Source organism: Scyliorhinus torazame, chromosome 15, assembly GCF_047496885.1.
Source record: "Scyliorhinus torazame isolate Kashiwa2021f chromosome 15, sScyTor2.1, whole genome shotgun sequence".
NCBI lineage: Eukaryota > Metazoa > Chordata > Chondrichthyes > Carcharhiniformes > Scyliorhinidae > Scyliorhinus > Scyliorhinus torazame.
The window spans coordinates 137,065,228-137,092,458 of NC_092721.1; the positions used below are offsets into that span (position 1 = coordinate 137,065,228).

The window sequence follows — 27,231 nt, forward strand, 5'->3', positions numbered from 1 at the left end:
ACCCCGCCATTCTCCGAGGCGGGCAGTGCGACTCACGCCACGGCAGTTTTTTTTTTTGGGGGGGGGGGGGGGGGGGGGGGGGGGTGGCGGGAAAATTGGGAGGACGGCAGGGGAGAGTTTCACGCCAACCCCCGGCGATTCTCCCACCCGGCGGGGGGGTCGGAGAATCCCGCCCCAGATCTCAAAGAGGTTACATTAAAATGCAATTACATCCTCAACAAACTCTTGAAGTCAGTAGTTTTGGTATTCACTTGTTTTAAATGTCTAAATGCATCAAATCCAAATTCTCATTATTAGGGATATTACAAAATAAAAGGAGTAATTGGAGGAAAAGGAATTAAACAATACCTCTAATGGTTTTGCTCAGTGGACTAGACAGCTGGTTTGTGATGCAGAACAAGGCCAGCAGCACGGGTTCAATTCCCGTACCAGCTTACCCGAAGGAGGCGCTGGAATGTGGCGACTAGGGGCTTTTCATAATAACTTCATACTTGTGACAATAAAAGGTTATTATTATTACATACTGCGAACTATTTAGTTTCAGATGACAATCAAGTCTCATAATGTACTCCTGTCTCAGGGGAATTTAAAATAGAAAGCCTCCTAATAAATGGATAAGAATTTTACAATCATCTTCCCTCTTGTCTTGATATGCCACTTTTAGATTTCCAGAATTTGCAGAGCCCTCAGAACTTGCTGACAAAGTTCTTGAGAAGCAGTTTTCTAGTTGGCTGGTTTATGATTGACAAATACAAATAAGATTCCTACCAGATGCTCTTGATTCTTCATTTGATCTTCAGCCTGTTTGGCCAAGGCAGCTTTTGCTTCTTCTGCATTGCGACGTTCTTTTTCTAGTCTCTCAGCCTCCTCTTTTGCTCTTTTTCTTTCCTGCTCAAGTTCTAAAGCTCTACGCGTTTGATCTTCTAACTCTGTTGGAAACATTTTTCTTCAATTAATTAATTAGAAATGTGTCCAAGCTTGTGCAAAAAAAATGATAAAGTTACACCACAGATGGTGGGTGGTCAACTTTGACCAGCAGGATGCATGCATGGGGGCCAATTTAGCACAGTTGGCTGGACAGCTGGTTCGTGATGCAGAGCAAGGCCAACAATGTGGGTTCAATTCCCATACCAGCTAAAGTTATTCATGAAGGCCCCTTTGTGGTGTGGTGATCCTCAGGTTAAATCACCACCACTTAGCTCTCCCCTTCAAAGGGGAAAGCAGCCTATAGTCATTTGGGACTATCGTGACTTTACTTACTTGCATGCATGACCAGACAAAACCATTTGACAGAACGATTTTGTCATTACTAACTTAAAACAGATAATTGGTTAGATGATGTGTATTATTCTTTTATCATTCTTTGTTTTGGCTCAGACACTGGTCATCTCCATTACCTTTCACAGCAACAAATGGACAAAAGTATCCAGTAATTCCTGCAGGATGTTTGAGGTGAGGGATGCAGTTAGTGTCCCTGCTGATTTTACCTGCAGGAAGTGCTGCCATCTCCAGCTCCTCCAAGACCGAGTTAGGGAACTGGAGCTGGAGTTGGAAGAACTTCGGATCATTCGGGAGGCAGAAGGGGTCATAGATAGCAGCTTCAGGGAATTAGTTACACCAAAGATTGGAGATAGGTGGGTAACTGTAAGAGGGACTGGGAAAAAGCAGTCAGTGCAGGGATCCCCTGCGGTCGTTCCCCTGAGAAACAAGTATACCGCTTTGGATACTTGTGGGGGGGGGGACTTACCAGGGGTAAGCCATGGGGTACGGGCCTCTGGCACGGAGTCTGTCCCTGTTGCTCAGAAGGGAAGGGGGGAGAGGAGCAGAGCATTAGTAATTGGGGACTCTATAGTCAGGGGCACAGATAGGAGATTTTGTGGGAGCGTGAGAGACTCACGTTTGGTATGTTGCCTCCCAGGTGCAAGGGTACATGATGTCTCAGATCGTGTTTTCCGGGTCCTTAGGGGGGAGGGGGAGCAGCCCCAAGTCGTGGTCCACATTGGCACTAACGACATAGGTAGGAAAGGGGACAAGGATGTCAGGCAGGCTTTCAGGGAGCTAGGATGGAAGCTCAGAACTAGAACAAACAGAGTTGTTATCTCTGGGTTGTTGCCCATGCCACGTGATAGTGAGACGAGGAATAGGGAGAGAGAGCATTTAAACACGTGGCTACAGGGATGGTGCAGGCGGGAGGGATTCAGATTTCTGGATAACTGGGGCTCTTTCTGGGGAAGGTGGGACCTCTACAGACAGGATGGTCTACATCTGAACCTGAGGGGCACAAATATCCTGGGGGGGAGATTTGTTAGTGCTCTTTGGGGGGGTTTAAACTAATGCAGCAGGGGCATGGGAACCTGGATTGTAGTTTTAGGGCAAGGGAGAATGAGAGTATAGAGGTCAGGAGCACAGATTTGACGTCGCAGGAGGGGGCCAGTGTTCAGGTAGGTGGTTTGAAGTGTGTCTACTTCAATGCCAGGAGTATACGAAACAAGGTAGGGGAACTGGCAGCATGGGTTGGTACCTGGGACTTCGATGTTGTGGCCATTTCGGAGACATGGATAGAGCAGGGACAGGAATGGATGTTGCAGGTTCCGGGGTTTAGGTGTTTTAGTAAGCTCAGAGAAGGAGGCAAAAGAGGGGGAGGTGTGGCGCTGCTAGTCAAGAGCAGTATTACGGTGGCGGAGAGGATGCTAGATGGGGACTCTTCTTCCGAGGTAGTATGGGCTGAGGTTAGAAACAGGAAAGGAGAGGTCACCCTGTTGGGAGTTTTTTTATAGGCCTCCTAATAGTTCTAGGGATGTAGAGGAAAGGATGGCGAAGATGATTCTGGATATGAGCGAAAGTAACAGGGTAGTTATTATGGGAGACTTTAACTTTCCAAATATTGACTGGAAAAGATATAGTTCGAGTACAATAGATGGGTCGTTTTTTTGTACAGTGTGTGCAGGAGGGTTTCCTGAAACAATATGTTGACAGGCCAACAAGAGGCGAGGCCACGTTGGATTTGGTTTTGGGTAATGAACCAGGCCAGGTGTTGGATTTGGAGGTAGGAGAGCACTTTGGGGACAGTGACCACAATTCGGTGACGTTTACGTTAATGATGGAAAGGGATAAGTATACACCGCAGGGCAAGAGTTATAGCTGGGGGAAGGGCAATTATGATGCCATTAGACGTGACTTGGGGGGGGATAAGGTGGAGAAGTAGGCTGCAAGTGTTGGGCACACTGGATAAGTGGGGCTTGTTCAAGGATCAGCTACTGCGTGTTCTTGATAAGTATGTACCGGTCAGACAGGGAGGAAGGCGTCGAGCGAGGGAACCGTGGTTTACCAAGGAAGTGGAATCTCTTGTGAAGAGGAAGAAGGAGGCCTATGTGAAGATGAAGTGCGAAGTTTCGGTTGGGGCGATGGATAGTTACAAGGTAGCGAGGAAGGATCTAAAGAGAGAGCTAAGACGAGCAAGGAGGGGACATGAGAAGTATTTGGCAGGAAGGATCAAGGAAAACCCAAAAGCTTTCTATAGGTATGTCAGGAATAAGCGAATGACTAGGGAAAGAGTAGGACCAGTCAAGGACAGGGATGGGAAATTGTGTGTGGAGTCTGAAGAGATAGGCAAGATACTAAATGAATATTTTTTGTCAGTATTCACTCAGGAAAAAGATAATGTTGTGGAGGAGAGTGCTGAGCCCCAGGCTAATAGAATAGATGGCATTGAGGTACGTAGGGAAGAGGTGTTGGCAATTCTGGACAGGCTGAAAATAGATAAGTCCCCGGGACCTGATGGGATTTATCCTAGGATTCTCTGGGAGGCCAGGGAAGAGATTGCTGGACCTTTGGCTTTGATTTTTATGTCATCATTGGCTACAGGAATAGTGCCAGAGGACTGGAGGACAACAAATGTGGTCCCTTTGTTCAAAAAGGGGAGCAGAGACAACCCCGGCAACTATAGACCGGTGAGCCTCACGTCTGTAGTGGGTAAAGTCTTGGAGGGGATTATAAGAGACAAGATTTATAATCATCTAGATAGGAATAATATGATCAGGGATAGTCAGCATGGCTTTGTGAAGGGTAGGTCATGCCTCACAAACCTTATTGAGTTCTTTGAGAAGGTGACTGAACAGGTAGACGAGGGTAGAGCAGTTGATGTGGTGTATATGGATTTCAGCAAAGCATTTGATAAGGTTCCCCACGGCAGGCTATTGCAAAAAATACGGAGGCTGGGGATTGAGGGTGATTTAGAGATGTGGATCAGAAATTGGCTAGCTGAAAGAAGACAGAGGGTGGTGGTTGATGGGAAATGTTCAGAATGGAGTACAGTCACAAGTGGAGTACCACAAGGATCTGTTCTGGGGCCGTTGCTGTTTGTCATTTTTATCAATGACCTAGAGGAAGGCGCAGAAGGGTGGGTGAGTAAATTTGCAGACGATACTAAAGTCGGTGGTGTTGTCGATAGTGTGGAAGGATGTAGCAGGTTACAGAGGGACATAGATAAGCTGCAGAGCTGGGCTGAGAGGTGGCAAATGGAGTTTAATGTAGAGAAGTGTGAGGTGATTCACTTTGGAAGGAATAACAGGAATGCGGAATATTTGGCTAATGGTAAAGTTCTTGAAAGTGTGGATGAGCAGAGGGATCTAGGTGTCCATGTACATAGATCCCTGAAAGTTGCCACCCAGGTTGATAGGGTTGTGAAGAAGGCCTATGGAGTGTTGGCCTTTATTGGTAGAGGGATTGAGTTCCGGAGTCGGGAGGTCATGTTGCAGCTGTACAGAACTCTGGTACGGCCGCATTTGGAGTATTGCGTACAGTTCTGGTCACCGCATTATAGGAAGGACGTGGAGGCTTTGGAGCGGGTGCAGAGGAGATTTACCAGGATGTTGCCTGGTATGGAGGGAAAATCTTATGAGGAAAGGCTGAGGGACTTGAGGTTGTTTTCGTTGGAGAGAAGAAGGTTAAGAGGAGACTTAATAGAGGCATACAAAATGATCAGGGGGTTGGATAGGGTGGACAGTGAGAGCCTTCTCCCGCGGATGGAAATGGCTGGCACGAGGTGACATAGCTTTAAACTGAGGGGTAATAGATATAGGACAGAGGTCAGAGGTAGGTTCTTTACGCAAAGAGTAGTGAGGCCGTGGAATGCCCTACCTGCTACAGTAGTGAACTCGCCAACATTGAGGGCATTTAAAAGTTTATTGGATAAACATATGGATGATAATGGCATAGTGTAGGTTAGATGGCTTTTGTTTCGGTGCAACATCGTGGGCCGAAGGGCCTGTACTGCGCTGTATTGTTCTATGTTCTATGTTCTAATTCAACCATGGGATACAACACACATACATATATTTACAGCAGAGGTCATGACCAAGATTGGATAACATGGTCAGAGAGTTGGTTAAGGGATCTTCTTAGACTATTAAACCATGTTTACTGCACATCTAAAATCAGTTACAATACTAAATAAAATTTCAATACAAAAAAAGGTAACAGTTATATTACAATCTCAAATTGGATAGCTTTTTACAAATAGACATTGCATTGGTTTCTTGGTTTGAAAGAAATTGCATTTCAATTTTGGCCTAAAAAATACATCTAACTATGCCCAGGACATTATACTGAACACCAGAGAGCCACAGCTGATCAGAGTGGCAGGCAGGATACTGCAGTGTTTTCTTGAAAAAAAAAAAAATTGATCACTCAAGGTTGTACATTTGATTATATTCTTCAAACACTGTTGAAAGAATTCATTTATATACGTTTAACTCTGGCAAGGCAGTTCAGTACAGCAAAGATCTGCTATATTTGCTGCATCTCATTTACTATACTCATTAAAATTCTGACATTTGTAGGAATTCACTGACCTGCCTAATCTTTTCAAAGGTATCCATCAATCTGCTCGAGATAAAATTCTAGATTATTGGGACACGGGCTTGAAAATGAAAATGAAGCTTCTTCCCCGACCCCAATTTTGAAGGGGAAGAATGAATGGGCGTTGATAAAACTGACTCAGAATAACTACAATGTTTAGCAGGGGTAGAAAGGGGCAGAATTGCAATCTTTGAAATCACAAGTAAATTCTGCAAGCTGCGGGCTAACCTCTTCATATTCCCATTCTAGAGAACATGGAATAAATTACCATAACTTGATATCAGCTTTGCAAAGACAAGTCTAGAAAATAAACTCAAAATGTTGAACCAGATAGAAAAAGTCTCAGTATATGTATACATTGCAAAGTGATCAAAATGTAAACCATTACCTTTCTGAGCCTTTACCGTCTGTTCTTCAATTTGTTTAAGTCTTTCCATAAGCTCCTCCTTCTCTTGTTCTATCCTTTCTTTTTCCTTTTCTGCCATTTCTCTCTTCTTCTTTTCATTTTCCAGCTGTGCCCTTTTAAAAACATTAGATGTTGTACTGATCAATGAACACTTAGTTATATGAAAGAGTACTAGGTCAAGGGAATTGGGGGTGTACGTGTCATTTTTGGAGAGGTGGGATTAAAGGTCAGTTTTTAGTAACAAAGCAAAAAATGTGCCCATACTGAAGGTGATGCAGGGAAAATCAATGAAATAAAAACTGATCCTAAAACGGAGATGAACAATGAAAATAGATGAAAGAATTCCCAGCAAGTGCTGGTTAAGGAAGAGGGAGTAGGAAAATTCAAGAGGAAAAAGCTCCAGGGGGGCACAGTGGTTAGCACTGCTGCCTACGGCACCGAGGACCCGGGTTCGAATCCTAACCACATGGACAGTGACCCAGGAAGTTTGCACATTCTCCCAATGTGTGTGGGTTTCACCCCCACAACCCAAAGATGCGCAGGTTAGATGGATTGGCCAGGTTAAAGTGCCACTTAATTGGAAGAAAATAATTGGGTACTCAATTTATATTTTTTTTAAAATTTTAAAGGAAAAAGCTCAACTAAAAATATTACTTCACAAGTACATCTTTAGGCAGATCATGTAGATTAGGCAGATGATGTAGATACTGTTCAAAAAATGATCATACACTGACTAATCAGACAAATAAAGCAGAGAACACAAAATATTTCAATAAAAAGACAAAGTTAAGAGAAGCTTGCAAATGGCTGAAAATGAAACTATACTGATTAGTCAGCACACGGAGAAAGAAAATGCAGACTGACAATCAGACCTGTACCTTTCACCAGAAAGAATAATACATGCATAACTACTCCAGCATCTTGTAATTGACAGCAATCGGTGTTTATTCTCTAGGATACATTAATAGGCATTCACAAAGAGATAATCTGGTAATAAAAGAACGATTTCATTTTTGTAGCATTTATTACATCTCTCAAATCTTCCAAGACATCATTTTTACTTTGCACTGCAATGCAGTGACTTACATAAACATAGCTGGCAGCCAGATTCCCAAAGCAGCAGTGACAACAGTATTTAAGACTCATTTAATTGGAAGGAAAGCAATCAGGCTGTAACTGGCCAAATTAAATTTACACAGTTGGTGTGTGTATAGACGTTACTGGGCCAGGTGCCACATTGTCAAGTAGATGCCACAACTGCATTGAACAGCTCAGCTAGAAAAACAGCAAGTTCTGGCACAGAGGGCTTCGACACTGCAGAATATTTTAAAGACGCAAGCTTCTGTCATTTCCACAAGCATGCTTAATACATGGAGTAACCACTGCTGGAGTAATGAAACGTTACTTTTGGACTGAAGACGCCTGCAAATACTTCAGCCTCGAGGTAGAGGTTGGAATGTTCACAGAATGTTGTTAGCTGCATTTTTGTCCACCATTTCGGACTGCAATTAGTAGAGTTTTGCTTAGATCAGTTTGTCGTGGTACAGCTGAACTTAGTTTGCTTCTTTTGTTGTTCAGAATGCAGGCATCCTGTTTAGTAGCTTCACAAGGATAATGCCTCCTTCAAAAGGAATGCTTAGTTCTGCACCTGGTACACCTTTCCACACCCACCTTTATGAAGCAGAATTAATCTACTAGCTAAATGGTGAGGGATGTGCCAGATGTTTGCAAGAGGAAGTGGATTGGGGGGGGGGGGGTCCAACAGGAACAAAAGGATGCACGCCTGGGTTTATGGTGATGGCAGAAAGGAGGGGTGGGGGTTGAGACCACTGGTCAGAATAGTGACTTGGAGCCATTGGGGGGGACCGGTGAAGAGATAAGAGTTTTCACGCACTTGGGGAGTTTAAAAGCGGATGTGGTGCTGTTATAGGAAATCTATTTGAGGGTGAAGGATCAGGTGAGGCTTAGGAATGGCTTGAGAGTCAAGTGTTCCACGCAAGGTTTGATTGTAGGGTGCAGGGGGTGGCGGTATTGGTGGGCAATGGTGATGAGGTTTCAGATGTAGAAGGTAGTGCGGATCAGGAAGATAGGTACATGATAGGGTGCAATAGAGGAGGTTGGTAGCACTGGCAAGCATATATATGGCCCCAATTGGGACGATGCGGGGTTTGAGAAGTGTGTGTTGGGTGCCATCCTGGATCTGGACACCCATGAGTTGATAGTTGGGCGGAATTGGAACACTATTGGAACTGAAGGTGGACAGGTACCTGGTGGGAAAGGAGCTGTTGGCTGGGGTTAAGAGGTCAGAGTATTCAGCAATTGTGATCTTGGATCACGCTCCGTATTGGATGGATGTTGTTTTGGAGAAGGGGCAACCCAGAGGCCGGGGTGGAGAATGGATGTGGGGTTACTGGTGGACCAGAGTTTCTGTGACAGGATAGGGAAGGTGATCGAGTATGGGGGAGGTCTTGCGGTCGGTGGTCTGGGAGGCGCTGAAGACAGTGGTGAGGGGGAGGTAATCTCGTTTTAAGGCCAAGATGGATCGATAGGAGGGAGGAATGGAAACGACTGATAGAAGACATAGGAGGTGGATGGGAGGTACGGGGGGGGGGGGTACCCGGGTCTCCTGGCAAAGAGGAAGGAGTTGCAGGGCAAGTTTCGACCCATTGTCCACGGGGAAAGTGGTGCGTCAGTAGAGATGGGCGATGGAAGCTGTCTGAGTATGGGGAGAAGACAGGTCAGCTCAGGAGGGAGGCCACAGTGAGATAGCTTTGGACGGGATAGGATGGGACGTAGCTCCAGAACAGATTGATAAGGTGTTCAAGGAGGAGGAGCAGGAGTGTGTTTCTGGGTGGGCTGGAGTGTCCGAGGTTGGGGAGGTGGAGGGGGCAGAGTTGGAGGAGCCGGGAGAAGAGGAAGAGGTGAAGGTGGCGATTGGGAGGATGCAGGCAGGGAAGGTGGCAGTACCTGATGGATTTCCGGTCGCCATTGATGGTGAGAATGTTTGAGGACACGATGGGTCGGGGTATCTTGCCACAAACCAATGGGGCAGGCTTCCATCTCACCTTTGCTAAAGAAGGACAAGGATCCGGTGGAGTGCGGGCTTCCGAAAGTAGTGCTGGGAGGTGATTTGGATATTCTGAATTCTCCCTCAGAGTATCCGAATAGACGCTATAGTGTGATGACAAGGGGATTTTCACAGTAACTTCATTGCAGTGTTAATGTAAGTCTACTTGCAATACTAATAATAAATATTATTATACAGGCCCATATCTCTGCTGAATGTAGATGCCAAGATACTGGCAAAGGTGCTAGCGTTAAGGTTGGAAGGTTGCCCCTCAGACGTGATTGGAGAGGACCAGATGGGGTTTGTACAAAGACAGTTGTCCTTGCATGCAAGGAGGCTGTTGAATGTGGTGTTTTCCACAGAGAGAGACACACTGTGGTGGCACTGGATGCAGAGAAGGTTTGCGAGCGGGTGGAGTGGAGTGATTTGATGGCGGTATTGGAGAAATTTGCTACTGGACCAAAGTTTGAGCCGTGGTGCAACTGTTATACTGATGTCGAGCTCGGGGTTGTGGAAGGGGATAATGAGGAGGAGGAGATGTGGAACATAAGGTGTCCTTGTATGCAAACGATCTATTGTATATTTTGGAACCAAGCTCTTCGGTGGGAGTATAATAGGGTTGCTCCAGAGATTTGGGATGTTTTCAGGATACAAATTGAATTTAGGAAGTGTAAGTATTTTGTGGTCTCCTCTGGTGAGTAGAGTGGGGGGCTGCCATTTTGAAAAGACCTTCCTCTCAGTCCTGCACCTGCTCCTTTCACCCTGCGCCAGCCCAAACATCTCACCCAACCCTGCAAACTACCCTCCCAGAAACAAATCTTTTTCATTTCCTTAAGCCCCACTCTTCCCATCCCGGAGACCTTGCACCATCCTCCCCGACTCAAACCCACGATTCGCCCTAATCGGCATCCACTGACCCAGCTCCCAACCCAAAATGCTGCCTAAACTGCCTCTGCCTCAAACACCACAATGCCAGCCAAGCTCATATCAAAGCTCCAAAATCTGGGACTTGGCTCCTCACTTTGCAATTGGATCCTCGCCTTTCTGACTCATTCACCACAATCAGCAAGAATAAACACCACCACCTCCCCCACGATAGTCCTCAATATCAGGGCCCCGCAAGGCTACGTACTTAGCCCCCTACTATATTCCCTACACACACACACACACGACTGGGTGGCAAAATCTGGCTCCAACTCCATCTACAAGTTTGCTGACTACCGTAGTGGGTCGGATCTCGAACAACGATGAGTTAGAATACAGGAGAATGATAGAGAACCTAGTGGAGTGGTGTAATGACAAAAATCTCTCCCTCAATGTCAGTAAAACTAAAGTGCTGGTCATTGACTTTAGGAAGCAAAGTATCATACACACCTGTCTGCATCAATGGGGGCCGAGGTGGAGATGGTTGACAGTTAGGTGTGCATATCACCAACAATCTGGCCTGGTCCACCCACATTGATGCTACGACCAGGAAAGTACAACAGCACCTATACTTTCTCAGGAAACTAAGGAAATTCGGCATGTTGACTCTTTCCAACTTTTAAAGATTCACCATAGAAAGCATCCTATTTGGCTGCATCACAGCCTGGTATGGCAACTGCTCGGCTCAAGACTGTAAGAAACTACAGAGTTGTGAACACAGCCCAGTCCATCACGCAAACCCACCTCCTATCCATTGACTACACCTCCCGCTGCCTTGGGAAAGCGGGCAGCATAATCAAAGACCCTCACACCCGACTTATTCACTCTTCCAACTTCTTCCATCGGCAGGAGATACAAAAGTCTAAGAACACGCACTAACAGATTCAAAAACAGCTTCTTCCCCGCTGTTACCAAACCCCTAAACGACCCTCTTATGGACTGATCTGATTTCTTCACACATCTTCTCTACTGAGTAGTACTACACTCCTGTATGCTTCACCTGATGGCTGAGTCTATGTATTTACATTGGCCCTATGTACTTCTCTCATGTATGGAATGATCTGTACTCCAAACAATACTTTTCACTGTACCTCGGTAAAAAATCAAATCACCTGTAAACATTATGTAAAAATGCATTTCATATAAAATATATTGACCTTCAGTAACTTCACAACATTTTGCCTTCATTTATTTTTCAATTGCCATGGCTTTTCAGTGCTCCTCCGCACCACAAGTGAAAACAAAAGTTGAAAGAATATCTTTAGTGGGGAGAAATGCGGTAGGCATGTGATGCTGGTATCCTTGAGCTTCTGGAACATTAAAGTTATAAAATCAGGTTCTGTAACCATCTAGAAGCAGGAACCCATATACACTGTTAAAGTGGAATCACTGTCTAATTTCAGAGACGTTCAGTTTAGTTTCCATGGCAGAGTTTTTCTGGGCTGTAAATGATTCATAACTGATAGCACCACAAGACTACTCTAGTACCACAACACTACTCTAGTACAATACATATATAGCAATTGAACATGGCAATAAGGTTCCTTTAACATGCATCTGAGGAAAAAGAACAATGGGTCATTTGCCCCAATGGAGTATAATTTATCAGACATATTTCATTTAAAGGAATAATACCAAATTTCCCACACAAAAATCAGAAGAATCCGCCATTTTCACCACTGATAAGGGAAAGAGAAGATGTAGGCACGTAATGGGTATGGACTCGGAAAACATTCCACGTTTTACGTATACAAACACTAGTCAGAAAGAGGAATTTTCTTTCAATCTCAATGAGTAATGTGTGCAATTCAATGAATGAACATATTCTCAGCTGTGCAAATGAGATGCTTTCTTCAACCTATAAGTTGTTCACCGTTTTACAATGATTTCCCAGTACAACATGGGGGATATTGCTCACCATAAACATTGAAAGTTAGAAAGGAGTTAAAATAAGAAAGCAGTGGGTACACAAAGGTTAGATTTGGAAAATCCCAACATTGTAACAGGAAGGAAGACTGAAGGGATTCCAGTTTTAAACATCACAAGAAAGAGTGGATCTAGTCTTGGATTTTAATGGTGTCCAGATCCAGAAATGAGGAAGAGCACAATTATCAATGAAAATAAGGAAATAGTGGTCATGTTGTGGAGGAAGAATACCAAACACTCCAAGGAAACCAATCGGAGACAAGAACTCTCCAAAATTAACAGAAGCAAAACAATTACAATGGCAGTAAAGACTGACAAATTCCCAGGATAAGAGAGTTTAAAATAAGTAACAGAGCTTTGCAGATGACCTGACTACAACCTTCTCAAAGTTCTTGTGATCTGGGATCGATTTCTTTAGATTGAAAAAAAATTGCACATCGCTCCAAGGCAAGAAGGGGACACAAAGGAGTTACAGATTGTTTAGCCTAATATCTGTTGTGGGAAATTACTACAATCTATAGCCAAGGATAAAGTGACTGAACACCTTAAAACATTTCAGCTATCAGAGAATCAACATGAATTTGTAAAGGGTAGGTCATAACTGAACTGGTTGCATTTTTTAATGAAATGGGGACTAAAAACGATGAACAGGGAAATGTCTAAGGATGTTACATTTGATAAAGTCACTGATAAGAGATTGTTGGTTTAAGCTGAAGTTCATGGATATGAAGGCAAATTATTAACCTGGTAGTTAGTAAATAGCCTTTTGAATGACAGACAATGGGGTGATGGGCAGGTATAATCAGTAGGACATGACTAATGATGTTTCACAAGGGTCTGTGTATTGGAGGCTTCATTGAAAGTTCAGAAGGTTGTGATGATTGAAGGATTTTAGTAATTTGGTTTAGTAATTTGGCCTCTTCCTGCAGTTAAGGGTTAAAAGTAGATCAGTGATCGGAGCAGCTAAGAGGGCCATTTTGTTAGAAGCTGTGAAGAGACAGGGGCTGGAGAAAGACTTTTGGAAGTGAGGTCTGATATGGCAACCCTGGTTTTTCTTGAGACAAGTAAAGGCAGAGATGCAGTGAGTTTGGGGAAACTTGGAGAAACAAAAAGCGGAGTTCCCATCTGCCTGATTCGGAGGCCACAAATCCTTTCCAAATAGGACATGTTACAAAGGTGACACTATTAGAACAGCCTTGTCTGGAGACAATGGAAAGACTGAAACAAAAGCAGCTATTTGAAGGACTTTCAGTTAGAGTAAGAAAGAATTTTTCATAAGAGCCAGGATTTGCTTTGTAAGGAAAGTATCACTGCAGGGCCTTGTCGGTTTAAGCTGGATTGAGAACTGTTGTGTATTTTCTGGTTGTTTAATGAGAAATTGAATGGTAGTTTTAAGGGATTATGGGTGCACTGTTCTTTTGGGGTTAAAGTTTTTTTGGGTTTTTTAAAAAAATTTTTAAAAAGGTTTAATATTGTTCTTTATAATAAAGTTGTGTTTAAAAAAAAAAAAGCTCAACTTCTTTATACAATCACTCCTGGAACAAATCAATCTTTCCACACGGTCTTTAAAACAAATATTGGGGTTTTCAGTCCAGTATCCTAGCCAATGTTGGGGCCTAGTCAGGGATCACAAGATGAACAGGCAAAATGGAAGAGGAAAGATAAAAATAGCTGGACTGGAGGGTGAAAAGCTGCCAGCCTGTAAAGCTGGCAACATGAAATCTAATGCAGAGATGAGACAATATTCATCTTTGAATATAAGCAGGAATTGGGAAAGAATGATATCGAATGGCATGAAGAAACCATTGCAAGTTGAATCGGATGGTTTGCAGTTTTGTAATACAACAGCCATTTTCAGCCCAGCAAGGTTCAAAGTGAGAAGAACAGCCTCCCCGAACAGGCGCCTGAATGTGGCGACTAGAGGCTTTTCACAGTAACTTCATTGAAGCCTACTTGTGACAATAAGCAATTATTATATTATTATAATATTAAGGTCAGGCAAAAGTGCTGGCCCTGCCAGCAACGCTCACATCACCAAGAACAAATAATTGGAGTCTGCACGGGTCTCCTCCGGGTGCTCTGGTTTCTTCCCACAAGTCCCGAAAGACATACTGTTAGGTAATTTGGATATTGAATTCTTTATACCCGAACAGGCGCCGGAATGTGGCAACTAGGGGCTTTTCACAGTAACTTCATTGCAGCGTTAATGTAAGCCTACTTGTGACAATAAAGATTTAAAAAATTAAATTCTGCCAGATTCTGCTCCCTGACAAGCTTAGAATCTTTTACCATGAGAAATGCCATGTAAACATAATTTATTTCAAAAGCCCTCTTCAACAATCTGATTTTGCTTTAAATGCTTCCTGTTGGAAGTCAATTATGAATTTGGAATTTATGCAAGGGTTAACACTATTTATTCAAAGAAAGAAGAACCCTTCCCACTTATGCAGGATAACGGACAGATTAAAGTCAAAGGTCACATCAATGCATATAGCAGATGTGGTCTTGTATAGGATGACGGTGAAGTTGACCAATCTTATTTACCTTTCTAACTGTTTCTGATGTTTTTCCTCTCTGGCCTGTGCCTTCATTTGCTGTACTTCAATAGTGTCCGGTTTTCTCCTTCGCATATAGAGTTCATGATTTCCCATACAAAGTGCTAGAATTCGCTTGTTGATTCGCAGACGTGGAGCATAAAATACAAAATCCTATATTTTAAAAAAAATTAATAAGAATTAGGACTCGACATAATATTCAAATGACAAAAACATAATCATTTGCATTTATATTTTGTCATTAGCTTTACTCTAAAAAGGAGTTTAAGTATAAAGTAGCCAAAATAATTTGGCGATGATCAAATATTACTACACCGCATATTTTTGTAACCAGTGAGAATAAGGAGGCAAAAGCTGGGGGAATAACAGGAAACTGGAGTTAAAATTCAGCCATACTAAATAATTGATTTTTGAAACTAAAAGTTCCCAAATTCCTTTTGGAAATCATGGTAAAAAGATTTTCTATCCATGAGGGCACTAAAAACCAACTAACCCCAAATCTAGAAGATCATCTTCCCAACAAAAGTTCCATGCACATGTTTAGAGCTGAAATTATAACTTCCTTACTGGCCGCATTTATGAACAAGAATACCCCTGCAGTTTTTGGGAGCAGCTTTAACTGTCAATAGACTGCACAGAACATGGTGGCATGTAGATTGTCTTGCCTCAATAGCAATTGTGTCACCTCTCCTGATTAATATTTCCATCTTTGCTAAATTTACTCCCTCATCCAATCTGGGCAACACAGTAGCTGTGGTTAGCACTGTTGCTTCACAGCGCCAGGGACCCGGGTTCGATTCCCAGCTTGGGTCACCTTCTCTCCGGGTGCTCCAGTTTCCTCCCACAAGTCCTGAAAGGCATGCTTAAGTGAATTGGACATCAAATTCTCCCTCAAATGTATCCGAACAGGTGCCGTGGTGTGGCAACTAGGGGATTTTCACAGTAACTTCATTGCAGTGCTCATGCAAGCCTACATGTGACACTAATAAAGATCTCTTCCCCACACTCTACTTTTAGGTTTCCAGTTTCCTGGCCTCAACAGTCTCCTTTACATCATGCACATCCAATTTCTGCACACCTCCATACCAGACCAACATGGCTGGAGAGTTGTCCACTACTTCCCTGAAAGGAGAAGCAAACAGTTCCATCAATCACCATCTTTCTACTATAATCCCACCAACTCCTACACCCATGAACACACCCCACCCCATTGTCCCAGTTTCTCTGCCCTGACAAGGTGACTTTTCATATTAAATGCTTCGGAGGAGTCTTTTTCCTCAATCCAGGACTTCTCTCTACAGTGGTTGACAGGGCAATCTTGTGCCCATCCTATTTCCCACACTACTGCTCTCACCCCTCCCCCATCCTCCCAGTACCACAATAGGATTCCACTGGTCCTAACCTTCCATCTCACTAACTTTCACATTCAACATCACATCCTCAGCCATTTCTACAGTTTCAGCATGACAGCAATGAACACATCTTCCCCTCACCCTCAACATTCTGACTGTTCAGGCCTACTTGTTAATCACTATTCCCTTCCCAAGACACCTAGTGCAAGAGCTGGAGATACAACACCTGCTCTTTACCTCTTCCCTTCCCACAATAGAGGACATCAAACACTTTCCATGCGAAACAGATTTACTCTTTTCCAATCTAGTATACCGCATTTGCTGCTCACAACCCAATCTCTACACAGACTATTTTACAGACTTTCTCCATTCAGTCTGCAAGCGTGAATCTGGGAGCTTCCAATCATCTGTCATTTGAATTCTCTACGGTTGCAGTTAGTAACACTCTGGCTTGTGCGTCAGAGGTCCCTCTGTGGCCAGAGTACAGAAATCAAAGCTGACACCAGTGCTTTGGGGAGGGCAGTGTTGGAGACTTCAGCTTTTAGATGAGATGATACAACCAAGGCCTCTTCCCTTTTAGACTGATATTTTCAAACTTCAGGGGAATTACCCTGGCCAACATTTCTTTCTTATCACAATGACAGGTTATCTGATCATTATCACATTTCTGTTTGTTGGCGCTTACTGTGGGGGAGGTTTAAGGGTGAGGTTTAAGGGTGGCGGGGGGGATTTGAGGAAAAACCTTTAACCCAGAGTGGTGACTGTCTGGAATGCACTGCCTGGGAGGGTGGTAGAGGTGGGATGCCTCATATCCTTCAAAATATACCTGGATGAGTACTTGGCATGCCTTAAAATGCAAGGCTATGGGCAAAGTGAGATTGGATGGGAAGGTCAGGGCCTTTCATGCATCGGTGCAGACTCAATGGGCCAAAGGGCCTCTTTTGCACTGTAGTGTTCTGTGCGCAAATTGCACGTGGTTGCATTTCCTACAGTACACTTCAGTGCTTCATTGTAAAAGCACATTGGAATGTCTGGTGGTTCTGAAGGGCACTATACAAGTGGCAGTATTTGTATTTTACACTCCCTCTTGATTTCCTTGTCCTCTGTCTTCCACACTGCGCAAATGAACAAGTTGGATGAAAAGCAACTTGACTTTTGATTAGATACTGTACATCATTCCAGACTCCAAATTATATTCAACATTTCACATAACCACTGTCCCACATTTTTTGGACAGCAGCTGATTATTCTTCTAACCCATCCTCTGGGCCCACCTTTTGTTTCTGGTCTTATTACCATCTCCTTGACCTTTGCACCTTATCCCTTGACATTTAAGTCTCACCCATCTTTTATCTGATCACAGATATTTCCTTTCACTCTTTCCTCTACCTTCTTCGGACTCCGTATTTGCTCATAACCGGTTCTTCTTTCCAATTCTCATGAAAGATCATGGGTGGGATTCTCTCAGCCCTGGGCCGGAGAATCCCTGTGACCGGGCCACGCTGCCCCGACGGCGGCACTCCGATTTTCCGCTTGGCACGGCGCCAGTCGCAGGCCGCTCTACACGGTCGGCACGCCGATTCTCGGGCCAGGATGGGCCGAGCGGCCATCATGGAAATGCCGAGTTCCGCCGCTGGCGTCCACACATGCTCTCAGCCGGCAGGAACTCAGCGTGGAAGGGTCGGGTGGCGGCCTGTTTTGGGGGGGGGGGGCTCCGACACAGCCTGGCCCGCGATCGGGGATCGGCGGGCCGCCCTCTCTGGCTGGGGGACACATTTCTTACGCTCCGGCCCCTGTAGCCCTGCACCATGTTGCGTTGGGGCTGGCGCGTTGAAGGAAGCCATTGCACATGTACGCATTGGCACCGACGCCACTGCGCATGCGCGGATCTAGTGGTGCCCAGTTCGCGCCGGGATCGGCGTGAACCACTCCAATGCCGTGCTGGCCCCCTGTAGGGGTCAGAGGATGGGTTAGCAGAATCAACAGCTGCTGTCCAAAAAACGTGGGACAGTGGTTATGTGAAATGTTGAATATAATTTTGAGTCTGGAATGCTGTACAGTATCTAATCAAAAGTCAAGTTGCTTTTCCTCCAACTTGTTCATTCGAGCAGTGTAGAAGACGGAGGACAAGGAAATCAGAGGGAGTGGAAAATACAAATACTGCCACTTGTATAGTGACCGCATTAGTCCTGGGAGCAGCCCGTTCACCGTCATAAAACGCGACGGCGTTTACAACAGCGTGGACGCTCTGCCGTGGGATGAGAGAATCCCGCCCCATGTACCTCAAGTGCTAACTTGATTCAATCCCCACCAACAGGGAGTATTCCCAATTTGTTTTTCTAATTTAGGTTGTTTTGTAAAATGTACCCATGGCTGAGGCTAGACAACTGCAGAGAGTTGCTTTGTGCAATGATATTTGGATTTCTTCATGTAGTGGATTGGTTAGTGCGCCAACTGATTTCCCAATAACTGAAGCAAACATGTAAAATGCACAATATATTCCCTAGTCACTTGCAACAGCAGAAACATAACATCAGATTTGAGTAAACAGGCTAATTTTACTTGGTGAGACCTAATTATACACTGAATACTCAAACAAGATACTCGTATCACAATGAGTCAGTTAACACCGAGTTAACACATTCTTTTCAGACAGTTAAATACAGACTGCTGAGGCAAAGACAAGGACTCTCAAATGCATATCAAAAGTTCTACAGGGGGGTAATCTCCCCAGTACAAGTAGTATATGCAACAAAAAGCTCCAACCGATCATGTAATAATAGAGGGAGTGAGTGGTCACAATCAGGGGCGAGGAACACACATTTAGGAGGCGTTTCAGAGCTGAAATAGTTTGAAGATCAAGGTTGAGGGCCAGGACCAATTTCTGGAAAATTTAAACTTGAAGTAATAGGGGAGATAAACAAAAAGGTGACACAAAACATGTGACTTTAATGAGCACTGGGGACACAAGTTTGGACAAGTCTAATTTATGGAGGATGGGGTGCAGGGCCATTGGCACAAGCAGGCTGGCAAAGCTATCAGCAGTATCAGCGAGGGATAAGCGGAGGAGTGGACATACAAAATTAGGTGTCATTTTGCTTTTTTATTTGTTCATGGGACGTGGGCTTTGCTGGCGAGGCCTGCATTTTTTGCCAATCCCTAGTGCCCTCAGGAGTTGGCAGTGTGCTGCATTCTTGCATCATTACAGTCCATGTGTTGTACGAAGAAAGTACGAGAAAGTGTACTGATCGCTAGGAACGACCAGTGGGGGATACATCAGTGGACTATTCATCAATACCTCAGGATTTTAGCCCAGCAACAGTCAAAGAATGGCGACATAGATTCAAGTCAGGGTGGCATGCGCCTTACAGGGGAACCTGCAGATGATGGTGTTCCTCTGCATCTGCCATCCTCTTTCTTCTGGATGGGGGAGTTCACGAGTTTCATAAAAGCTGCCAAAAGAGCCTTGGTGTGTCACTGGTGCTGCAATACATCTTGCAGATGATCATACACTGTGCGCATCCGGTGGAGGGAGTGAATATTTAAGGTTACATAGGGTGTCAATGAAGCAGGTTGCTGTGTCTTGGATGGTACCAAGCTTGGAACTGCACTCATCCAGACAAGTGAAGAGTATTCCATCACACGCCCGACTTGTACCTTGTAGATGGTGGGCATAACTTGAAGAGTCAGGAGGGGATTCCTCTCAGCAGGATTTCCAACCTCTGATGCACTTATGTCGCCACAGGTCCAGTTCAGTTTCTGGTCAATGATGACCTCCAGAATGTTGATAGTGGGGGATTCAGCAATGGTAATGCCATTGGAATGTCATGGGGAGATTATTAGATTCTCTCTTGTTATAGATGGTCAGTACCTGGCACTTGTGGCTCAAATGTGTATTTGCCACTTCAACCCAAACCTGAATATTGTCCAGGCATAAGGGCAATGGACTGCTTCAATATCCGATGGGTCACGTTAGCACCATCAGTCGCGAACATCCCCATTTTGGACCTTAATGTTAGAGATGAGATCACTAATGAAACAGCTGAAGATGGTCGAGTCTCAGACACTAGCCTGAGGAAGTGGGACCGAGAGGATCTTCAACAGCCACAATTAATCTTCCTTTGTGCTTGGTATGTCTTTGGCACAGATGTTCTGGGCTCTCTCTCATCATTCGAGGAAATTTATGGAGCCTACAGTTTAGTTGTTTAATTCTTCACCCACCACAACTGCATGTGGCATGACTGCAGAGCTTAAAACTGATCCGTAGGTTGTGGAACTGCTTAGCTCTATGTTGCTTATGCATTTTGGCATGCAACTAGTCCTGTGCAGTAGCCTCACCAGGTTGACACCTAATTTTTAGGTATGCTTGGTGTTGCTCCCGGCATATTCTACTGCACTTCATTGAACAAAGGTTGATCGCTAGGAATGACCAAGGGCAATTTAGCATGGCCAATCCACCTAACCTGCACATCTTTGGACTGTGGGAGGAAACTGGAGCACCCGGAAGAACCCACACAGACATGGGGAGAAAGTGCAAACTCCACGCAGACAGTCACCCAAGCCAATAATCGAACCTGGGACCCTGGAGCTGTGAAACAACTGTGCTAACCACTGTGCTGTGCCCCCCTGGGTGGCAATTAGGTGGTTTCCTTGCCCATGTTTATCCCAATGCCTCGAGATTTCATCAGGTCCAGAGTTGACATTAGGGCAGGAAATGACAAACAGTAATCAAGGTGTCAAAAAGGAGAAGTTGTTCAATGAATGAACCAATTTAGCCAGGCAATGTAGAACAGGGCCAGTTAGACTTTCATTCAACGGCAAAACAGGTGGCCCTTCAGCAGCCTTGATGCAGATCTAGGCGATTGTATGTTCATGGTGAGAAAGACAGTTAAGGGCCAGAAAACGGTTGGAAGATGAAGAGAGCATGGAATATATATGGCGAGTGGTTCTGCATGGTAGAGAAAAAAGTATAGATTAAAATGAGGAATCTACCAGGCTAGTCCTATTTGTGTATCTCAGAAAGGAGGATGAAGCAGGCTGTAGAGTGTGGTGCTATGCACACAGGCACATCTATGTATAACTGTACATAGTTGCACCAATTTATATATTCACACCGGGGGACCGACGAGATGCAGCACTTGGTAGTATGATGGACAAGGGGAGTCATCTCCCTCCTTACCTTCCCAGTATTGTAGAGAGAATGTTTTGTACATAGAAATGCAAGGTTACCATCCAATGTGTCAAGAATAAATACTTATAGCACCCATATCTTCGTGTTCTATGTGTACCTTCATGATCAGGGAAGCCATCGAACACAAGAATTAAGAGGGCTTACAGGAGGTAGTGGCGATCTCAGAGCAGAATCTAGAAACAGTGAATCTAGGAACTTGCTGTCGTGGTCGATAGAGGGGGGAGGTGCCAGAATGGTCATTCAAGATCAAAAAAGAGCTTGGTTCACTAAACGTCACCATCATTAAACATGATGTCAAGGTTAACAATGTTGTGGGGAGAAAATGGAGTGCTGAAAGTTCAGACGACAGTAGGTCAGTGAGGGAGGGGAGCAGAGTAATTGAGATGGCCAAAGTCACACAGCAGGTCCTACTGAAGAGATCTAGACAGGTTAAGAGGGAGGTGTCCACAAGGAATGAAAATTTGTAAAACAGGAGGAAAAAAAGGGGTCATTTTGCAAATGGGAAAACTAGCAAGGTCAAAGAAATGGGTCTAGAGGCAAAGGAAGTGGAGCTCAAGTTTTATATAAAGCTCAAAACACACCGATAAGAAGACCATTACCAAGGACAGATTCTTTGGTGTCAGAGAGGGCAAATTGAGGAAAAAGAGAAAACAAAGGATAGATGGATAAAGGAATGGATCAGAAAAGAAAAAAAAGATGGAAAAGAAGCACCTGGAGGGCCGTTGGTTTGAGACTTGTTGGAAGCTTGCTGTCCTCTACTCACGTTGTACCAAACCCCTGCAGAAAAGTCAAAAAAGGAATAAAACCAGATGGCCCATTTCACAGAACGAATAATCCATCTTGGCCTTCCTCCTATGGTGCTCAACATCACAGAAGCCACTCTTCAACCAATTCCATTCATTCGGAAATGGATATGGACCCAGACAACATCCCAGCAATAATATTAAAGACTGATGCTCCAAAAGTAGCTGTGCCCATAATCAAGCAAATCCTGTACACGGACATCACAGGTGCCAGACAATGACAATCTCCAACATAGGAAAATCTAATCATCTCCCCTTAATATTCAATGTAATTACCATCATAGAATATCCCACTATGACATCCTGGGAGGTTACCATTCACCAGAAACTGAACTTGATGGTGGCTACAAGAGCAGGTCAGAGGCTGGGAATTCTACAACATTGACCATCTGCAAGGCACAAGTCAGGAGGCTGGGAATTCTACAACATTGACCATCTGCAAGGCACAAGTCAGGAGGGTGATAGACTATTCTCAAAACTCAAGCTCAACACTATCCAGGACAAAGTGGCTCATTGGGGTCAGCACCCCATCCGCCAACTTCAGCATTCACTCCCTACACCACCAATTTTATATATAGTACACACTGCTGAAATTGTAAGATACACTGCAGCAACTCACCAAGGCTAATTGTACTGCACCTTCCAAACATGTGACCTCTACCACCTAGAAAGACATGGGTAATATACTTGGGAACGCCATGAACTGCAAGTTCCCCTCCAAGCCACCAACTCGACTTGGAATTGTATCACCGTTTCTGCACCTGATGAACTGCAGCGGTTCTAGGAGGTGGCTCACTGCCACCTTAGAGGGCAATTGGAGATAGGGAACAAGTGTTGGCCTTGCCAGAAATCCCCACATCCCATGAAAGAATTTTAAAAATCTGAAACAAAAAAAAAAAAGGTTTTGTTAAAGTGATGGGTGAGGTGAAATATGAAGTGAAACTGAAGACCAGGGAACCTGTGGAGGGATTTGGTGATAAAAGTAGAGGTCATAAATGCGTGTTGGGCAGCGCAAGGTGTTGATCTCAGGATGCTGTGGGAGTAGTGGTTTGAGGAATGCTGTGCATCTTGGAGAGACCAGCATAGACACAATGGGCTGAATGGTCTCCTTCTGAGCTGCAAGAATTCTTAACACTCTATGATACATATCTGGAGATTCCCTGGGGAGCAGACAATTTGATAGTGTTTAGATGTAGATATGCAGGTCAGGGAATCGAAATGGGATAAGATTATATAATTAATGGGAGGAGCCAGGTCTGTAGCAGGCAGTTTAGCTTTTAGTTTTGCTGGGAGCTTGGAGCTGAAGATCAGCTTTTGCAAAAGGCGATCAGTGTCACAAGCATCTGCAGGCTGTTTCCTGACAAGATCGATCCATCTCTCTTCACGCAGCATTTCCAAGACATCTCAATTCAAGTGTACAGCAAATATCCCTGCTAACTTTATTTATAAGTGTTTTTTGACCCGTGATGGACTTTGCTTAATTAGAGATGGGGACAGTACGAATTAAAAGTGTTTCATTTTATTGTTAAGAATAGTGTTAACTGTTAATTGTAAGCTATTTTCTGTGATGTTAATATAGTTTAATCCGGTGGGTTAATAATAGTTTGCTTTAATACAAAATATATCCCATTTTTGTCAATGGAATCACTCCTGGAGCAAAGTATCCTTTCCTCAGTTTTACAAATTAAGAAAAAAAATGTTTGGGGTTCTTGCCCAGTATCCTAACATAATTCTATAACAGGCAAATGCAAAATATGAAGGGTGGAATTTCAGTTGGAATCTATGTGGACTAAATTGGAGTCACAGGCAATTGCCGAAGCAATAAAATATGGCTGTGAAAGCAAGTTTTGGTAGGCATCTGATCGAACACAAGGGAGACAAAGCAAGTGAACAGGAAGAGAATAGAGACATTCTATTGGAGGAAAGAGCAGAATTAAAAATATGGCAGATGTTGGAAAGTTGAAATAAAAACAGAAAATGGTAGAAACATCCAAGAAATCAGGCAGCCACTGCACAGAGAGAAACAAAGCTAGGGGAAAAAAATTAGAGATGCATTATGGTTTTTTTCCCTTCCTTCATTTGCACATCTCAACCAGTATGCAAGTTATATCATTCATCCCTCAACTTAAGATTTAGGATGGCTGACATCCTAACATTACTATTTTAATTCATTTGGCAAACACTATCTGGCTGATTGAGGAAAAATGGGAACCAACATAAACTATGTATACCTCACACTGAGGAACTGAAACACTGTTCACAAGGAGCATGTTAGGAGGGAATGGCAGTGCTGAACATTCTTGATCAATTAATCGACTAAAATCAATGAGATCCAAATCATTTTTAACCTAATAAATTTGAGTTCAAAGTAGGTTAAAATATTAAATACTTACTGGAGCTTTCTTATCAATAGGTTTTATGACAAATTTTTTATCATTAAAGGAGATGTTTCTTATTTCACTCCAAGGAAAACCAATTTTGGGAGTTAATCTGTTGAGTAAAAATTACAATTACATTAAAACAAATACAATTCTAATTTAATTCCTCCCAACGAAAACAGGACAGTGCTTTCTTTTCAGGTATACAAATCTAAACTTCTAGTAAATGTTTGAGCATAGTTCCCTTAATAGATGGATCTTTTACTTGCACTTTAAGCCAAGATGAATTTTCTAAAGTATAAATAACTGTGCAGTGCAGAAAAAATACCTTTCCTCAACAATAGAAGCCTTCAGTAAACAACATCATTGCCCAAAACGTGTTTCTACTTTTACATGCAGCCGGAGGAATTGCTGCAGCTATGAAGGCAAATGGATATTGCAGGTTCCAAACTGGGATCTTATTACTTACAGGGCTACAACGGTTCTTGGGTTTATTATTAATAATATTTATTAGTTTCACAAGCATGCTTACACTGCAATGAAGTTACTGTGAAAATGCCCTAGTCGCCACAGTTCAGCACCTGTTCGGTTACACAGAGTATTCAGCGCCAGATTGAGCTGAAAGCTAACAGGCTGAATGATTTTGATCCAAGATTTAGACAGGTAAATGAATTTTAAATGAGGGGCATGTCAATCTAGGTCAACAATGTCAGAATTAATAGGACTGATTGTAGATTGCACACAGGCATATGCGCTGCAGCATTTAAATAGCCCGAGGTTTGCACCGGAAGGTTGCAACACTAAATCTGGACAGCACTGGACGAGTCAACTCTGGACAAATGTTTCAGCAGCAAATCAGCTGGTCAGTGGTAGGGTCAATGTGTGAAGATGAGGAATAGATGGAAACCAAGGATAGATTCTTGGGGAGTTTGAGGTAGCAGTTTAAGGGCACGAAAAGCAGCAATTGCTGGATAAGATCTAGCTATATTTATAGAACCATGCAAAGGTAGTTTCAGGAGATTGAACCATTGGGGAGTCATGTTGGAGAGATCACCATGCTAAAGCTGCAGAAGTCGAGGGAGGCATACACTGTGGTCACAAGTCAAGGGTAGAATGAGGCGACAAGTGATGGCAGCTATTTTGAAAGTGAGGAGATTGAACTGGAGGACAGAAAATCACTTTAGGTCAGGTATCATAGCATACAGAACAGAGTTAAGGAGGTAGTGTGGCTCAGTGAGAATAGTTCAAGGTTGGAGGAGAAACAAGACCATGATACAGGATCCAGTAAATGTAGCCAAAACATTCATGTCCATTACCCATGGCACCGGAGGGAGCAAACAAAAGAGGACTTCTTTCAATTGGAGCACACTGATAAAAGCGGGGTTCAAATGCTTTTAGGGACATGAGGATGATGAGAGAAATAAGGAAGTGTACAGAAATGGCCTGGTCTCGATCAAAAGGCTGCGAGTAGAGGAACCACACAAGACAAAGACAATTGAGTGGCAGTGGCATGGTTAGGAGGCCTCATGTGAAATGAGGCATTGGAAGAACATTTCGGAATCAGAGGGAAGGAAAATGATTTGGGATGGAGAAAATTTACCAAGTTCCTTAGCAGAGGGAGGAATGAAAAATCAAGGCCGCACTTGGAATATTGCGCACAATTCTGATCGCCACACTACCAGAAGGATGTGGAGGCTTTGGAGAGAGTTCAGAGGAGGTTTACCAGGATGTTGCCTGGTCTGGAGGGTGTTAATTATGTGGAGAGGCTGAATAGACTTCGACTGTTTTCATTAGAACAACGGAGGTTGAGGGGTGACATGACAGGTCTACAAGATTATGAGGGGCATGGATAGAGTGAATGGGCAGGCACCTTTTCCCAGGGTGGAGGGAAAATTCACCAAGGGGCATAGGTTTAAGTCCGTGGGGCAAAATTTAGAGATGTGCAAGGCAGGTTTTTTGCGCAGAGGGTGGCGAGTGCCTGGAACGCGTTGCCAGGGGAGGTTGTGGAAGCAGATACATTAACGGCATTCAAAAGGCATCTTGACAAACACATGGATAGGATGGGTATAGCGGGAAGTGCTAAGGGTTTTGGCCAAGGTTGGTATCATGACCAATACAGCTCGGAGGGCCGAAGGGCCTGTTCCTGTGCTGTATTGTTCTTTGAGACCACTGGGACAGGGTTTGAGAAGGAGATATCAAATTAGGATCTTAAAAGTTGAATGAGAAAGGTGGGAAAAGGTTCCTCAGGCATAGGAGAAGAGGACCAACATGTGGTTAGATGACAACGGTCCTACTACTACAGTTTGGGCAAGTTCAGGTCAAAGTGTCACCATCCACAATAATTTTTGAATGGCAAGAGGCTCAATCATGAGCAAACAGGCATTCTGTTGTGATAAAGGGGCAGGGATTGATGATCTACAAATCCAAGAAGCTGATTGTCCCCCACATGATTGTTTGCAAGAGTCGACAAAGAGATAAGAATGGGGAAGTTGAGAATCCCATCTATCCATAAGCAAATCTGCAACAAGTGCTTAATAAATCCTTATAAGAATGCTGGGAGAAGTACAAACCAGTGGCGGAAAGGAGGAATCATTCTTTGTGTCAAGGACTGAAGGGCAAAGTACCTGCTCGGAGATAGGGGACAAGAATTGAAAGATGGCACGATTAGGTCATGGGAAGACAATGTTGGGTGAGAAGAGCCCAAGAGGAAAAAGAAGTACATGTCAAAGTGGTGAGCTGTTCAATTGCAGAGTATCATTGGCAAGCCAAA

The 27,231-nt window shown here is 43.9% G+C and overlaps 1 protein-coding gene across 3 annotated transcripts in view; it reads right to left on the minus strand.

Annotated features, from left to right (window-relative positions):
* The window catches only part of LOC140391845 (radixin), a 111,662-nt gene that overhangs the window by 19,823 nt on the left and 64,608 nt on the right, over positions 1-27,231 (minus strand). For all 3 annotated transcript variants that reach the window (XM_072476800.1, XM_072476801.1, XM_072476802.1), the window contains exons 8-11: positions 24,477-24,573; positions 14,727-14,890; positions 6,248-6,378; positions 769-929 (exon numbers count right to left, since the gene is read on the minus strand). In XM_072476800.1, the coding sequence (XP_072332901.1) occupies positions 769-929; positions 6,248-6,378; positions 14,727-14,890; positions 24,477-24,573 (553 nt within the window). The remainder of the gene's footprint in view (positions 1-768; positions 930-6,247; positions 6,379-14,726; positions 14,891-24,476; positions 24,574-27,231) is intronic.